Raw genomic sequence first — 17,927 nt, 5'->3', positions numbered from 1 at the left:
TGACAGACTCACAAGGGGGAACCCAAGAGCGAGACAGTGGTGGAGTGAAGAATGAATTTATTTTAGGGAAGGGGAAAAAGGGGGTCCGGTTAGGGCAGAGGTGGTTGCTGGCCCGGGGAATGGCTGGCGTGGGGAGGAGAGGACGATGGAGGGCTGAGTGGAAGCCAGGGGTAGCTTGGAGCTGGAGGGTGGCTAGGAGAACAGGCTGGTTGGAGCTGGCAGATGATAATGGTCCTGGGGAACAGCAGAAAAAAGCAGTCAGTAAACAAGCTCAAAGAACAGCAAGAATTTCAACTAAGGTTTTCACTGGGATCGGCCTGAAGTGCGCACCACGGAGGTTTGACAACAATCTGGCGAGGAGTGGTGGAAAAGCCAGTGTAGATATACTGCAGTGGTGATGAGTTGATGGATGGCAGGTGTGGAGACTGAGGGAGCTGATGAGCTGATGGCAGGCAGGTGTGGAGGAATCCAGGAGCTGAGTGTGAGTGGCAGATGACCACACAAAACAAAACACAGGGAGTGACACAAGGAAACACAAGGGAGGGGAGAACACAGGGAAACACAGGGGAAGAGGGAGGTACAGCCATGGCTGTAACACCGTCAGAGTCTCTTTCTCTGATTTCCTCCTCCTGACTCAGACGTCTGACTCCAACCCCCTGACCAATTGGTGGCCTGTAGTGTGATGATGTCAGATACAGCCGACTCAGCAGCTTAGAACCTCAGCAGAATAGATAAAGAAAAGTATCTACTTTAGTGATGCTCCGATTGTTCGGTAACCGAAATTGTTCGGCCGAAAATAGCAAAAAAACACTTTTGGTGTTCGGTTGAATAAGTGGGAAAAAAACGGAACAATTAATAACGGCGTTGTAATATAAGGAAATAGACTGGCCGCTCCCGCAACGGTTGCGCACAACAAACATAAATCGTTGGCCAACCAAAAAGTAACCACATAAGAATTTTACCTAACATTCACCAGGAGGTGGAACCAAAACAACATAATGCTGGGAAATTAAAAAATGTTCAGTTTTTTATGTTCAATAAATATTTTCTACCTTGTCATTTTGTAAAAGATTTTTTATTTGAAAAGCATGCCGAAATCTAATTTATTTGATTTATGCAATGGTGAAAAAATTGGCAAAATAAATGAAAAACTGCAAAGAACCATGTTCGGTATTGTTCGGTATTCGGCCAAGTGTTTATTATTATTTTCGGTTTCGGTTTCGGCCACAAATTTTCATTTCAGTGCATCACCCCTAGTGGGAAAGCACCAAACCGAGGCGAGTCCAGTCGGGCTGAGTAGGTACTAGTGGAAAAGCACCAAAAGTCTCCCCGTGTGAGTAGCGTCAGCGTCATCCATCCATGTTGTCTTCTGTGTCCGCAGGGAGATGGTGAACGCCTGGTTCGCTGAGCGCATCCACACCATCCAGTCGTCCGTCTCCAAAGAGAACTCTTCCCAGCAGCAGCGCCCCTCCCAGCCCTCGGCAGATCTCCCCCCTCTCCCGTCGGCCCACGTCCTCCTGGAGAACCGCTGCCCCTCGCCTGCCGCGGCCCCCAGTCCGGCCCCGGGCACGCCCACTCGCAAGATCTCCGCTTCGGAGTTCGACCGGCCCCTCAGACCCATCGTGGTCAAGGACTCGGAGGGCTCTCTGACGTTCCTGAGCGACGCCGAGCGCGAGAGCGTCCCTCTCCGTGGCTCGGCCATGGGCGAGGGCGGCGTCGCCGGAGGGGAAATCGGAGGCGACCGATGTGCCCGGCTCCTGGAGCTGGTGAAGGATGTGTCGCGTCATCTGGACGTGACAGCGCTCTGCCATAAGATCTTCCTGCACATCAACGAGCTTATCGCTGCGGATCGCTACTCCTTATTCCTGGTAGGAGACAAAAACTTTGTTTGTGTACTCTGTTCATAGGAGTTTGCTTGTTGATGTTGGCGCTATGAAATCTTCAATTCAATTTTATTTATATAGCGTCTAATACAACAGATGTTGTCTCTAGACGCTTTCCAGAGATCCAAAACATGAACATAAACATAAACCCCCGAGCAATTATTACATAAACAACGGCAGGTAAAAACTCCCATAGTGGGAGAAAAGCCTTAAGCCAAACAGTGGCAAGAAAAACTCCCCTTTAGGAGGGAAGAAACCTGGAGCAGGACCTGGATCATAAGGGGGGACCCTCCTGCCGAAGACCAGACTGGGGGACTCGGGAACGTTAGCAGCACACAGCAGGCATGTGGAAGCAGCAACGGGATGACCAGAGGGGGGGGGGGGGGCTTTCAACATCCATATGAATATTAAAATCACCCACTATGATGAATTTATCTGTACTGATCAATAATCCAGAAAGGAAATCTGAAAATTCAGACAGAAACTCTAGGTAAGCACCAGCAGGGGGCCGGTACACTACCACTAACACAACAGGCTTCTCTGATTTCCAGCTCGGAAAATGTATTATAATTGCACTTAGGTTCAATTTTTGTTTGGAGGCTGGAGTTATAAATTGCTGCGACTCCTCCGCCTCGACCCGTGTTTCTAGGAATGTGATGATTAAAGTAGCCGGGTGGAGTCGATTCATTAAAACTAACATACTCTTCCTCCTGTAACCATGTTTGTGTTAAGCAGAAAATATCACTCCTGCTCTCTGTAATTATATCATTTACTAACAGAGATTTGGAGCTTAACGATCGTATATTTAGTAGTCCGCATCTCATTTTTCGGTCTATTATTGGTACCAAATGTGCATTGGTTTTAATTTTCACAAAGTTATTTTGGTTAACGCCTCCAAAACGCTGCACCTGGTGAATTTTTGGAGGGCGGGGAACTGCAACCACTTCTATTTTGCTAGGCACCTGTTTAGAGTCGCCAATTACATAATGCAATCCTACAGTTTTATTGGCAGGCGTTGGTCCTCGGGAAGCAGCAGAGAAGTGTGTAAGACTGCAGCTCTACATCCTGGCCTGGACCCTGCGTTGTCAGGGGGAGTGTCTAATAAAACAGGCCAAATTACTAGAGTCAAGAGCAGCACCAACCCGGGTGGGATGAATGCCGTCTCTTCTAATCAGACCGGGCTTTCCCCAGAACGTTTCCCAATTGTCAATAAAGGCCACGTCGTTTTCTGAACACCACCGTGACAGCCAGCGACGGAGCGAGAGCATGCGACTAAACATGTCATCGCTGGTCAGATTGGGGAGGGGACCAGAGAAACCTACGGAGTCCGACATGGTTTTGGCGTAGTTACACACCGAGACAATATTCATTTTAGTGACTTTCGACTGGCGAAGACGGGAGTCATTAGCTCCGACATGGATGATAACTTTACCAAATTTATGATTACTCTTTGCCATCAGCTTCAAATTTGCTTCAATGTCGCCCGCTCTGGCCCCCGGGATACACCTAACTATGGTCGCTGGAGTCGGCCTCACATGTCTGACTATGGAGTCTCCAATCACCAGGGTCGGCTTCTCAACGGGTGTGTCGCTGAGTGGGGAAAATCGGTTTGACACGTGAAGCGGGTGGTGGTGTTCCGTGTGCCCTTTGGGACTACGCTTCCTCTGAACCGTCACCCAGCCGCCCTGCCTGGCCGGCTGCTCGGGAGCTGCAGGGGAGCGGCTAACAGCAGCTGCTACAGGCCGGTCCGTCGCTAGCTTAGCCTGGTTAGCTGACGAGTCTACGGGACTATGGTCAAATTGGCGGAACCGGACCTCTAACTGACTGAGCCTCGCCTCTTCCTTGAATCCTCCACACTATAGGGCTGCATTGGGATCGGGTCCCAACGAAAATCTTGTGGGAGTGGGCAGTTTGAACTTTGCTGCGGGCGGGAACAGGCGGCTAAAAAAAACACTGCGGGATCAGGATGTAGTCTAGCCACAAGATGGAAATCAATAACGTGGAAAAGAACCTCAAACAAGGTCTTTACAAAACAAAGACAAAGCAAGGCAGATATTTGGAGAAACTGTGTTTAGTGTCTGTGGAGCATCTTGGAAGAGAGATGAGAGATTGGAACCTCAGTCGGTCAGCAGCATTCTCTTCCTCCATAGCAATGTCCACCTGGCCACCTGATTCATTTGTTTAATTAATTTGTTTCACTCGCTCTGTGCTTTTCTTCTAAAGCCTGCGGTGCAGGTGTGTTTTTTCCAGAGAAGAACATAGTTATGGGTCGTTGTTGTCGCTCTTTTTTCTTCTGGGCAAAAAGATTGTTATAAACCGACATGCCACCATTGGCGAAGCTCATTGGCCGTTCTCAGCATTGTTGCTAAGCGACCAACGTTATTGACACAGGAAGTGAAGAAGCGGAGAGACTGAACGCAGAATGCAGAACACGATGCACGATGAAAATCCGTGAAGCAGCGAGACGTGAAAGGTGAACCGCGTTATAGCGAGGGATTACTGTATTTCACTTTCCTGTTTGAACCCCGTTTGTGTGTGTGTGTGTGGTCCCAGGTGGGGGAGGACAGCTCCAACAGGAAGTTCTTGGTGAGCCGGCTGTTCGACGTCGCCGAGGGATCCACGCTGGAGGAGTCGTGCAGCAGCTGCATCCGCCTGGAGTGGAACAAGGGCATCGTGGGAAACGTGGCTGCGACGGGCCAGCCGCTCAACATCAAGAACGCCTACCAGGTGAGGACCCGGCTGTTTCCTCATCTAGGAATAAGCTTTAACATTTAACCATGATAAACAATAAAGCTAGATTCAAAAATAAATGAAGAAAAGCAGAACTTAGCAAGGAAGTCAGTTTTAGTTAGTTGGTTTATTCTGAAATTCTTGCTTTATTCTGAAATTCTGACTGTGTAAAATGGAATATTTTTGTTGTTTGGTTCTGGCTGGTTTGAACAATTTAAGGGTTGAATTCCATCACATCTCAGATAATCTTTGTTTAGATTTAGTTATGTTTCATTGTAAGGATTGTATTTTATTGTTTTATGTGTGCAATGTTGGACCCCAGATAGAATAATCTTCACTCCAGTGAGGACTAAAGGTTGAATTCTGGTTCTGCATTAAAGCTACGCCGTAGGGTACGCGGCTACGGGGGAGTCTCTCCGTAGCCTACGCCGTAGCCCAGTGGTTTTCAAACTGTGGGGCGCGCCCCCCTAGTGGGGCGTGGAGGTACTGCAGGGGGGGGGCGCGAGAAGACAGAGCGGAGCTGGAAAGTAGAGGGCTGCATTGGGACGCAAATCCAACGCAAATCTCGCGGGAGTGGGTGGTTTGAACTCTCCTGCGGGCGGGAGCGCGCGGCCAAAAAAAGGTCTAGCGACAAGGTGGAAATCAATGACATAGAAAATAAACCTCAAAGAAGGTCTTCACAAAACAAAGACAAGGCAAGGAAAGTCAGATATTTGGAGAAACTGCGTTTAGTGTCTGTGGAACATCTTGTAAGAGACGCAGTCGGTCAGCAACATTCTCTTCCTCCACAGATATGTAATGGCCAAGCGAATCATTTGTTAAATTAATTCATTTCATTCGTTAACTTTGTTTATTTTATGTTATTTATTAGTGTTATTTGAGCCACTCACAGCCTCGTTGTTATAACCTCAATCACATAACTGATGCGTGCGTGAAAGGTGAAATAGCTTGTGCGATGATGACAATGAAGGATTTGCATCTAAAGCCGGGCATACACTGTGTGATATTTTAAATCGTATGAGACTGCCCCATCTCAAACTGCATGACTAGATCGCTGAGTTCAAAAGTTCAGAGCCCACGATTTATTGTCTCACACTGTACGAGCCGATGCTCGTATGCGACCCGTCTGCTCACACTATACGATCATAATCCTCCCGTCGGACCTCTGTTACTGGAACTCGAGGCCGGTTTTGGGGCAGGGGTGGGCTGTGTCCACCCAAACGTGCGTCCTGCCCACCTGATCAAAGGTTATGGGATCCTTTTTTTTTTTTTTATAATTATATATATATATATATATATATATATATATATATATATATATATATATATATATATATATATATATATATTTAAATCCCTAAATATCTGTAGTTAAAATGTCTCATTTTTAGTCAAAAAATCTCATTACACTTAAAACAAGAGTCATTAGCAGAAAAATAACTTGTTATTTGACAATTTTCACCTGTTTCAAGTAAATTTTCTCTTGAAATAAGTAGAAAAATCTGCCACTTGGACAAGATTTATCTTCTCATTACAAACAAAAAAATCTTGTTCCACTGGCAGATTATTCTACTTATTTTAAGTGAAAATCTACTTGAAACAGGTGAAAATTGTTGTTTTTTCCAGTGTTGAGTCTTGTTTTAAGTGTAATGAGATTTTTTTTACTAAAATGAGACATTTTAACTAGAACTAAGACAAATATTCCTGGTAAGATTTTGAGTTTTTGCAGTATAGTTTCGTAGAAAAAGAGAGATTCTGAACTCTCATCTGTTTTATGGCGTTAATAGTACAAATATTTGAAGACGATGGATCTCTGGTCGTTGTACTGATTCCAGGTATCCAGAGAGGATGAACAATACGGGTTAACTTTTTTCAATTTCCTGACAAATATTCTTGTTAAGATTGTGAGTTTTTGCAGTGCAGATGTGTTTCATGTTTGTGTTTCTGAGAAGAGCAAACATGTGGCTATAATTAAACTCCTGTGTGTTGTGTGTTTGTATCTGTGTGTGTGTGCGCGTGTGTGTGTGTGTGTGTTTATATGAAACCTGATTTATAATGTACAAAAATAGCTGCTGTTGAAACGCTCTGACAGCAGACAGCATGCAGCTTCGTGCTGGGGAAACTTGGATTTACAGCCGGTCTTCTGGTGGCGGACTCACACAGTTTCACCTTTTCCTGTTTAAATCAGCGTGTGGAGGATGTGGTCTCTTCAGGTCTCCTGCGCCTGTTACTCTGACTTGTTTCAAGAAGTTGGCAGCCCTTTCCCCAGAGGTCCTGAAAACACTGGGACGGAGAAACGAGCTGAGCCGTTTCCTACAAGCCTGAGTCTGACACCACAGCACCAACACTTTCCTGCAGCTGTTGGAAAGCATTACAACCAGTGGCCGGCGGTGCATCTCACACTTAGGCCTTCAGTGAACTTAGTCAATCAATACCTTTCATCATGCAGCATTTAGAACACCAGGATTGGAGAGTAGTTAGAAACTCACTTAAGCACTACTAGGCATTGGCCACGGTTACATGATGTTTTTTAATTCGGAATTAGCTATTCCGAATTAAATAATTCAGAATTAAACTATTTTCCTTTGAGTTTACATGGAAATAGTAATTCTGAATTGAGGTTTACATGAAAAACACGTTTGATCAGCTTTATCCAATTCCTCTTAACCCTTGTGCTGTCTTTGGGTCAAGGGAGGAGGAAGAGAAGAAGGGAGGAAAGAAGGAAGGAAAGAAGAATGAAAAGAAGGAAAGAAAGAAGGAAGGAGAGATGGAAGGAAGGGAGAAAAGAGGAAGGGAAGAAGGAAGGAGAGAGCAGGAGGAAAGAAGGAAGGAAGGGAAAAAAGAAGGAAGTAAGGAAGGAAGGATTGAAGTAAGGAAGGAAGGAAGGCAGGAAGGAAAGAAGGGAGAAAAGAAGGATGGAAGGAAGGAAGAAAAGAAGGAGGGAAGAAAATAAGGAGGGGAGAAAAGAAGGAAGGAAGGAAGGGAAAAAGAAGGAAGGAAGGAAGGAAGGAAGGGAGAAAGGAAGGAAGGAAGGAAGGAAGGAAGGAAGGAAGGAAGGAAGGAAGGAAGGAGGGAAGGAAGGAAGGAAGGAAGGAAGGAAGGAAGGGAAAAAGGAAGGAAGGAAGGAAGGAAGGAAGGGAGAAAACAAGGAAAGAAGGAAGGAAGGGAGAAAAGAGGAAGGGAGAAGGAAGGAGAGAACAGGAGGAAAGAAGGAACAGGAGATTGGGTCATTTTGACCCAAAGACAGTACAAGGGTTAAGGTCTGGGGGTTGGGAAGGTTCTGATTGGATAGGGGGGGGACCGGAAGTTAAACTACCGGAAGAAAAACAAACTTAGCCGCTACAACTTTGAAAAGCTCACATTTTTTACGTTTCCTGTTTCCATGTGTTCTTTTAATTATTTCTATTTAATGGTCTATAAATATTTATATTTCTATAAATGGTCTCTGCTCTTGACCAGCGTTTACTGCGTGCTGCATCTTGAAACTTTGTTTGGAAAACCAGCCCAGCGCGGAATATAAGCGTCATGGAGACAGACGGGCGAGGGAACGAGCAGAAAGAAAGACCGGGATTAATTTAAAGAGGAATGAGTGTATACATGATCTGGAATTATTCTATTCAGATTTAAAATTGGAATAAACCAGCCACCTCGGAATTAAGTTTAATTCAGAATGGCCTTTTTCATTCGGAATTAGGTGTTTATATGGTAATTTTTATTCATTTTAAATCGGATTTAATTTTAATTCTGAATTAAAGAGGAATTAAAAAATAAATAAATAAATGACTCTTGTTTTAAGTGTAATGAGATTTTTTTGACTAAAAATGAAACCTTTTAACTAGAAATAAGACAAATATTCTTGTTAAGATTTTGAGTTTTGAGCAGTGTAGTTTCGTACAAAAAGACTGGAAGATTCTGAACTCTCATCTGTTTTAATAGTAAAAATATTTGGAGTTGTACTGATTCCAGGTATCCAGAGAGGATGAACAATACGGGTTAACTTTATTCAATTTCCTGAATCCAGAAAAAAAAGATATATGTCTGCTTTAGATTCATCTGCCAACTTAACATCCAGAAGTTCAACAAAGAAGTTATTTCATTTGACTTTCTTTTGTTCAGAAATAAGTTTTGGATTGGAATACATTTTTAAATGAATCCCAGCATGACTTCTCCGCTGAGACTGAAGTAAAGAGCATTTCTCCCATGCTTGCCAGTCACATGATCAACACAGCGGAGCAGAGGTGGATAGAGTGACAGAGACCAGAGCATTGCAAAGTAGTTTTATTCATGAGAGGCAAAGTTACAGAGAAATAAGCTCCAAACCAGAGTACACCGGTTTCTGGTCCAGCTGGTTCACGCGTAACGTGTCCTTGAACAGTTCCTGACATGCAAGGGGTCTAGCAGATAGTTGCAGCAATAACTGTTCTAATGAGAGCAGGAGGTTAATAGAGAACGCTTCCTGTGTGTTTTCCACTTCATTCCTCCCCCCTTTGCTTAAGAACCACTGAAAATGTCCAACTTTATTCAATCTTGTGAATAAAGTCGAAATTTCGCCTTTTTTCTCAACATTTCGACTTTTTTCTTGAAATTTTACTTCAACATTAATCTCGACATTTCATTTCATTTAATTTTTATTTATTCCGATCATGGAAATATGCAAACAAAAAAATTCCGTAACCAGAAAGGAGCAGGAAGAAGAAAATCTTATTCTACCTGCCCCTCCCTCAAAACTAAATTGAACAATAATAACAGATGGTCTGCACAATTACTTAGTTAATATCACAAAGAAAGAAAAACAAAAAAATCAAAGATGGATTGTCTGTCTCCATACGCATATATTATAATTTTTTTTTTTTATTTCATCCATACATTGCTATTTTTTTCTCTAAATCTTTTTAAAAAACTGAAATATGTTTATACAGCCCTTTAAATCATAATGTAATGAATTCCATAACTTAATTCCAACAACAGAAACACTCATCGCTTTAAAGTTGTTCGGGCAAATAGATGTTTAAAATTAAATTTTCTACGACTATCTTCATTATTTGAACTGAAAGTAAACATGTATTGTATTTTGAGGGATATTCGAGAAAAAAGAATAAAGTGAATAAAGTTGAAATGTTGAGAAAAAAAAAGGCAACATTTCAACTTTATTCTTGAAATTGTATTTCAACATTATTCTTGACATTTCGACTTTTTTCTCAAAATTTTGACTTTTTTCTCAAAGTGCATAATAAAAAAAATTCTTCCTCCTCTAAAATATTATTTTTATTTCCTGCCTGGCCCTGATACTCTTCCGTAGGAAAACCTCTGAAGATGTTGCATGATTTGTTTTGGATATGCTTTCTGTGTTTTTAGGATAATTTCAAATGCATCTGTTCTTGTTTCACAGTTTAAGCAGCATCATTTTTTTGGTTCCTGCTGTGACACAAATAGTAGGAGACATTTCCTCATGCAGACATAGAGCCTGCTGCGTTTGTGAGTGTCTGCGAAAATCAGCAAAGTACCGCTCTCCAGTTTTTCTCCACGCACAAACACAGTCCCCTTGAGTCTAGAGGACGATGGGGATGGACAAAGAGAGTCGGGCTGTGTAAAGGTCAGCGGGTGCGTAGGAGAGTTGCCAACGACAGAGAGAGAGACAGCCGTCCACCAATCAAAACACCTCTGTGTCTAGCGGGAGACACTTCTCCGACACCAAACAGAGCGCCACATGTGAGAGCTTTGTGCTGCTGAATGCTGGTCTGCTACACATGTTCCCTCCAGCAGAATATCAGTTTCTTTATGCAAATTGGACCTGCAGGCGTGCAGCGCGAGCGCAGGTTGTTGAAGGTCGAGAGCACGGATGCAGACCTGTGATGATGCTAGGCTCCAAATGTTTGGTGACCGTCACGTAAGAGGCTTCTCAGCCCTGTTTCAGGACAATTGACATTTAAATCTTCGCACCGTTGGACAGTGTTGTCGTCTGCAGTGAAAAGAGTGACAGATTAATTTCCTGGAGAGCTGGAATTCAGATTTCCACATCTCCAACAAACCAAATTACAGAGCTTCAGATGAGATGGAAAACGAATGAAACATATTACAATAACTTTGACTTTTATTTTTTTTTAGATGGCTGAACCAAAGATGTGTCATGGTTGTTGATACACATCCAGTTTCACATTTTAGAGCCTACAACACATTCCGTGTTGAAATTCCAGATGAAACGCAACGGAAGCTATGTTTGAGACTAACTATTATAGTCTTGTTCTTAAGCTGCAGCTTTGACTACTGACTCTAACACACTAGAGTTTACACTAACTAGAGGTTTACTAAACACTAACGTTTTAAGTTTGGTTTTAAAGGTGGAGGTGGTGTCAGCCTCCTTAACCCAGATTGGAAGTTGGTTCCATAGTAGTGGTGCCTGATAGCAGAACGCCCGCCCTCCAAATCTACATTTGGATACTCTAGGAACTACGAGTAAACCTGCACTCTGAGAGCGGAGAGCTCTGCCAGGAACATAAGGCACTATCAGGTCTTGCAAATATTGCGGAGCTAAGCCGTTTTGGGCTTTATATGCAAGTAGTAAAATTTTAAATTGGTTTCTGAATTTTACGGGTAGCCAATGGAGCGACGCTAACACTGGAGAGACGTGGTCTCTCCTGCTGATTCCTGTCAGTACTCGTGCTGCTGCATTCTGGATCAGCTGGAGCCTTTTCAGCAAATTACTTGGACATCCTGCTAACAACACATTACAGTAATCCAGTCTAGAAGATACAAACGCATGAACTAGTTTTTCTGCATCACTCTGTGAGAGGATTTTCCTAATCTTTCCAATTTACGGAATTGGAAAAATGCTATTTTACAAACCTATTTAATATATGGTTTAAATGACAAATCACCAAGGTAGCACAGTTGCGTTGGAAGCCATCGCAACACCATCTAATCCCTTCCTAAGATGCTTTGGACCAAAAATGATAACCTCTGTTTTATTGGAATTTAGAAGCAAAAAAACTCCGGACATCCAGTCCTTGATGTCCATAAGACATGCCTGAAGTTTAACTAACGGTTCTGTCTCATCCGGCTTCATAGACAAGTAGAGCTCCGTATCATCAGCATAACAATGAAAATGTATGCCGTGATTCTGGATTATTGGGAAATTCACTTTGTGCAGCAGCAGTACACTCAACACACGCATGCAGGGAAAGGGTAAAAAAAAAAGTAAAAAATATATAATTACAAAATACAAACAGTATATACATTGGAATGAAAACTAAAAAGTAGCGCAGTACGGGAAAGAAACAAAAACTGCAAAAAAAGCAGGTAGGATGTTTATGAGGTAGACAGATATTGCACATGTTGTCATTGTCCATTACTACTGTGAGCAGGCCTGGTTGTATAGTCTGATGGCAGCGGAGATCCCGAGCGGAGCAGTGAAGAGGTCGTCCTCATGTTCATCATCTGATATGAGGAGTTCTGAGGTGCCCTCTTCATCGTCCCTGTAGTCTAGTTCCAGGGCGTCTTCCTCCTGCGGGGGGTCTGTGGCAAGCTGTGGAGTCAGTGCAAGGAAAACATAAAATTTGATCTGGTGTGACCGATGAAGCAGATAAAAAACATCCAAGGCTAGTTAGCGCCCGGCGACAGAAACTATATAAGATCTGTCTTTGGACAGTTCAGCCAACTAGCCCAGGACACCAGATATGCTCCGATTGAGAAGAGGTGTTTGAGTGACGTGGTGCCGTCTGCATGGGATATTTAAGGTCGGTGGTGCTACCTGCGGCGGACGGACACGTTTCACCAGCCAATCAGGATTGGTGTAATGAGATGAATGTTTCTGAGGTCTGCAGCGGGACGTGCATCCGTTGTTTGTTGGGGTGGCAGCCTGACATTGGTGGACAGGAACAGGATTAACAAGCGTATTAAAAAGGCCGGATCTGTCATTGGTATGAGCCCTTCTTCTCTGGAGGTCAGAACAGAGCAGAGGACTAGGAGGAAGATCAGAGTTATTAGTACCAGTAGTACCAGTTATTGTACCAGTTATAGTACCAGTTATACTAGGAGGAAGCTCAGAGTTATCCTGTCCCCAGATGATCATCCCCTGTACAGCTTTTTTGCAAGAAGTAGCAGAAGTAGAAGCTTCTTTTGCCCAGATGCTCCACAGAGAGAATTAGGAAGTCCTTTGTTCCTGCAGCAACCAGACTTTTTAACTTGGACTGCTGATGTCATGCCTTGCTGCTTTACTAATCCTTGTACTGCACATTGCACTTTAAACTGCAGCCACTCTTTTAGGCCGTCATAACTTGCTGCCATATTTGCTTGTACAGTGCCTTGTTTATCTCCCTTTTTTGGGGGGTCATTTTCTGATTATTTTGCTGTTGTATTGATCCACTGCTGTCCCTAGGTGGAAATATTGTTAATGTGTATTGTTGATTGTCTTATGTTGTATTGTTGTGGCCATGGTGGCAATGAAATTTCCCCTTTGGGGATTATTAAAGTTGAATCCAATCCCATAGTGAGACATCGAGTGACATATTATGAAGGGGAACCCCTATGTGTAACTTAATATTGGCGTTTCCCATACCTGTCACCCTGACGTTCTCTGATTTGTGGTATTACACAGTGGAAATATATTTGAATCCCAACATACTAACAATGGTGTATGTGTGTGTTTCTGCTTATATTTGTGACCTACCCAGGACCCCAGGTTCAACGCAGAAGTCGACCTGATCACAGGTTACAAAACTCAGAGCATCCTCTGTCTGCCAATCAAGAACCACAAAGATGAGGTGAGTTGATACTCAACATCATCACATATGTGGTGATGTTGAAAACGCCATGAATCATAGATCAGACTGAGCTATTCTACTAGGGGTGGAACAATGTATACTGTATACCAGTCCAACCAAGAGTCAGAATCTCCACTGGGTTCTGGGTTTTCTCCGGGGGGGTCCTTGCAGTTGGACGCGACCGAAACATGTCTTGCATCCCGGGAGCATCTTCACCAGATAGTGGTTTCAATGGAATCTCTATCGGGATTTCTGGAGTCAGTCTGGATTACTGACCTGGTTGGTTTGGCTTTATCTCATATGTTGCAGGTGGTTGGAGTGGCCCAGGCTATCAACAAGAAATGTGGGGAGGACGGGGCCTTCACAGAGCAGGATCAGAAGGTCAGTATCGCTTTCACTGAGAAATGTTGGGTTGTCTGTGAGACTGGCCAAAATGGTCTAACGCAGGGGTCTCCAACCTTTTTTAAATGGTCTAACGCAGGGGTCTCCAACCTTTTTTAAATGGTCTAACGCAGGGGTTTCCAACCTTTTTTAAATGGTCTAACGCAGGGGTCTCCAACCTTTTTTAAATGGTCTAATGCAGGGGTCTCCAACCTTTTTTAGCCCAGGAAAAACAGAGCAGGGACCCCCGCTTGTAATTCTTATTATTATTATTATTATTATTATTATTATTATTATTATTATTATTATTATTATTATTATTATATAAAAAAAAAATAACATTTGCTCTACAAAAATGACACCTTTAATCCCCACGTGTTTTCAGTGATGTGAGTGGGCTTGCTTCATTCTACAGTATGCATTACTTTCAACATATTTCTTTCCAAAAATAACCAGCTCCCTGAGGAAAAAAAACCAGCAGCAACGCTAAACAAATAATCAAAATTTCTGCAAAAAATGTCAGCTTTAATCCCCACACCTTTTCAGTGAGTGGGGTGGGCTTGCTCATGTTACAGATCCTCTCAAACCGGTTGCAGGTGAGAGATTACCACATGCATCTTCCTTCCAGTAGTGCCGGGTAGTTGTGGGACCTGAAGCAGCAGGTCCTGGTTAGATTCCCGCTGGCCAGACCATTACTTCATGTCATTCCCCTTCTCTCCTCCCCCTATTTCCTGTCTCTCTCTCACTGCACATATGTATTGAAGGAAAAATCTTAAAGAAATAAAAACTCTTAATTTTTTTTTTTTTTAATTAATCTACCTTCCAACCTCGCCACGCCCCCCCTGCAATATCCCCTAGGGGGCGCGCCCCCCAGTTTGGGAATCACTGCCTTAACCAATTCCTGACTGGGTTATTAGCTACATGTGTTTACGGTTGATGAAACTTTGGCCTTGTCAGACGTGGAAGGAGTAACGTTGGACCGAGCTGTAACGTTACAATCTCCAGCTTTAGGCTTCGTTATTGTCACTAATTTATCCATCAGGTCTATATAGCATTAAAAAGGAAATAGCCAAGTCAAGGTCGCAACCAATTTTCTTCTCTTGAACCAGAGGTTTTCAACTGGTTTTGTCCCAGGAACCACTATTATAAACAAGAAGCAATTCGGGGACCACTGCTTTTGGGGATGTTTGTTTTATTTTGCACCTTGCTTTTAAGAGTATGGGCCTATATAGGCTATTTATTTGCATCAGTGTATATTTTTATTTGCACCTTTTGCTATAAAAAAACAAAACAAAAAACAGTCAATAAAAAATTAACAAATGAATTATTCACAAAAATGAATAGTAAATGGAAAATAAATTGAGTCTAAAAAATATATATATATATTTTTTTTAAATATTATTGTTTTCCATTTACAATTTCACGGACCACCTGCAATACCGCCACGGACCACCAGAGGGCCGCGGACCAGCGGTTGACAATCCCTGTCTTAAACAGCTAGCTAGCTCGTTTTTCCGCTCTAAAGTTGACATTAGTCACATGACTCACGTCAGGGGAATCATTTATGTAGAGTTGTAGACTAAATAGTTATTGTCAAAAGTAGATTATTATCGCCTGTTAATGGAGTTTTCTCTATCTATCTATCTATCTATCTATCTATCTATCTATCTATCTATCTATCTATCTATCTATCTATCTATCTATCTATCTATCTATCTATCTATCTATCTATCTATCTATCTATCTATCTATCTATCTATCTATCTATCTATCTATCTATCGGACTGTCTCAGAAAATTAGAATATTGTGATTTTCTGTAATGCCATTTAAAAAAACAAAAATGTCATACATTCTGGATTCATTACACATCAACTGTATCAACTGTCCTGTATTTATAGCCAATATATTATTAATATATTATTATTATTTTTTTTAACTCTCTCAAATTATTTTGGTTAAAAGTTAAAGGACCCCCTGCAGTACTGCCGCAGCCCCCCTAGGGGTCACGGACCCCCGTTTGAAGACCCCTGGTGTAACGTCTGAAAATAATTGGATGTTTTTTTCCCCCCTCCTCAGGACTTCTCAGCTTATTTGGCCTTTTCGGGCATCGTTCTCCACAACGCACAGCTGTACGAGACGTCGCAGCTGGAAAACAGACGCAACCAGGTGAGTGTGAGCGCCCCCTGCTGGAGGCTGGAGCACGCGCCCGCTGAGATCCACAGACCGTGATGGTGCGTCTGCATGCAGGTGCTGCTGGACCTCGCCAGCCTGATCTTCGAGGAGCAACAATGTCTGGAGGTTTTACTGCGGAAGATCGCGGGGACCATCCTGTCCTTCATGCAGGCCCAGGCGTGCACGGTCTTCATCGCTGACGAAGACTCCATGGTTAGTGCACACACATGATGCTGCACACGGCCCGGCATTCACCGTACGTTAGGGCACGGGTCGGCAACCCAAAATGTTGAAGGAGACATATTGGACCAAAAAAAACTAAAAACAAATATGTCTGGAGTCGCAAAAAATGAAAAGTCTTGTATAAGCCTTAGAATGAAGACAACACATGCTGCATGTTTCTATATTAGTTATATCAGCCGACTATCAAAATGACTACGTTGGCTACAAATACACAAGAGTTCACATACCTGCATAAAAGCCCAGTCTGCCCAATATCGATCACATCAAACGACTCAACACAATAATTGAGTATGAATTTATGTCCTTGATTTGCTGATCGGTGATGTTTAACATCCCTTTCCTTCACTGACTACGCTTCCATGCATCAATAACCCTTTTCTAACCGGAATATTGGCAATAACCCGGTTGTGCACGGCCATGTAAACACCAATAACCCCTTTGAATAACCCGAATTTGATCTTATTCCAGTTTTTAAAAACCCCAATATGAGCCCTGGGTTACTCCTTTTAAAACCTGAATATTGGGTCATGTAAACACCAAACGGAATATCCCCATCAAACGGAACAGGAATCTGTTTTCTGCTCATGCTCTGTTCACAAGGAATCCTGGTCTTTTGAGTCCAGGAAGTTCTTATAAACACGGAGAAACCAAGACCAGGAGGAGACTAATCACTTCATAAATGTAATGAAGGATATGAACATTTCTGCATTTGTAGACGGTACAAAGTACCGGGATAGAAGATTTACAAGAAGGAGAGAGAAAAGTTGCGCAAAGCAGCATTTGTAGGAACGCCAGACCAGATCAAGCTCCGCTGGAAGATGCTGAAAAAGGCGAACTACAGGGCGAGAAACAAAACCACTTCTACTGGGCTGTTCAATATCCTCCGTGCTGCTGTTATTGTTGGTGTTTTGGATTTGGATACAGGAAGAAAAAGCAGAAATGACGGTAATTGCGTCATGACGTTCTCCGTGCGTCGCTGGTTTGATCCAGATATCCCAAATGACTAATTACCATGTTGTGGCGGCCTGAATACGTAGTTCCCCATGCAGGGGGAAACCCAGAACCAAGCCCAAGTCTGGGAGCAGCAAGAGAGAGCCAGCAGGGCCAGCAGGGCCTACGCCGTAGGCTCTGTGCTGGTGTAACGCGGAACCATAAATCAGCCTTAAGCAGAATCATGCCGGCAGTGTTGGATGCAATAATTTCTCTGGCCCCAACTTACACCCAGTTTCCATAAACACATCACCAACAAGCCAAAATTAAACGAGGATTTCACGCCATCGCCGGATTCCCAAACATAATTGGAGCTAAAGATTGCACCCACATTGCAATAAAAGCAGCATCACATAATGAATTAATGAATTAATGAATTAATAAATTTTTATTTCGAACATGTATATAAAATGAAGTAAAAATAATAATAAAAAGATAAACATTTACATCTTCATATTCACATATGTTCGAAAAAAAGGAGTAGGAAGAAGTGTACACTTTTTCCTAGTTCCTACCCCTTTATAACTCTATGGATTTACATTATTGCTATTATTATATCTACACAGTATCCATATAAATATAATCTATATAAATACTCTGTAAACATGCCTATTATTACATAATTATCCATATAAGTATATAGACAATATAAATATTACATAAATATTATATCAATATCTAGAAAATACAACTATTACATACATCTATATAAATATACACTATATAAACTACATAAATATCCCTATAAATATATATGTGCTACATACC

At 42.6% G+C, this 17,927-nt stretch overlaps 1 protein-coding gene across 2 annotated transcripts in view; it reads left to right on the top strand.

The window, feature by feature from the left end:
* The window catches only part of LOC133420911 (cGMP-specific 3',5'-cyclic phosphodiesterase-like), a 134,783-nt gene that overhangs the window by 14,936 nt on the left and 101,920 nt on the right, over positions 1–17,927 (top strand). For both annotated transcript variants that reach the window (XM_061710794.1, XM_061710793.1), the window contains exons 2-7: positions 1,382–1,868; positions 4,437–4,610; positions 13,283–13,372; positions 13,682–13,753; positions 15,831–15,920; positions 16,002–16,139. In XM_061710794.1, the coding sequence (XP_061566778.1) occupies positions 1,382–1,868; positions 4,437–4,610; positions 13,283–13,372; positions 13,682–13,753; positions 15,831–15,920; positions 16,002–16,139 (1,051 nt within the window). The remainder of the gene's footprint in view (positions 1–1,381; positions 1,869–4,436; positions 4,611–13,282; positions 13,373–13,681; positions 13,754–15,830; positions 15,921–16,001; positions 16,140–17,927) is intronic.

This window comes from Cololabis saira, chromosome 20, assembly GCF_033807715.1.
Source record: "Cololabis saira isolate AMF1-May2022 chromosome 20, fColSai1.1, whole genome shotgun sequence".
Lineage (NCBI taxonomy): Eukaryota > Metazoa > Chordata > Actinopteri > Beloniformes > Belonidae > Cololabis > Cololabis saira.
Note: the sequence above shows the minus strand (reverse complement) of the source record. Positions and strands in the feature narration are given on the sequence as shown.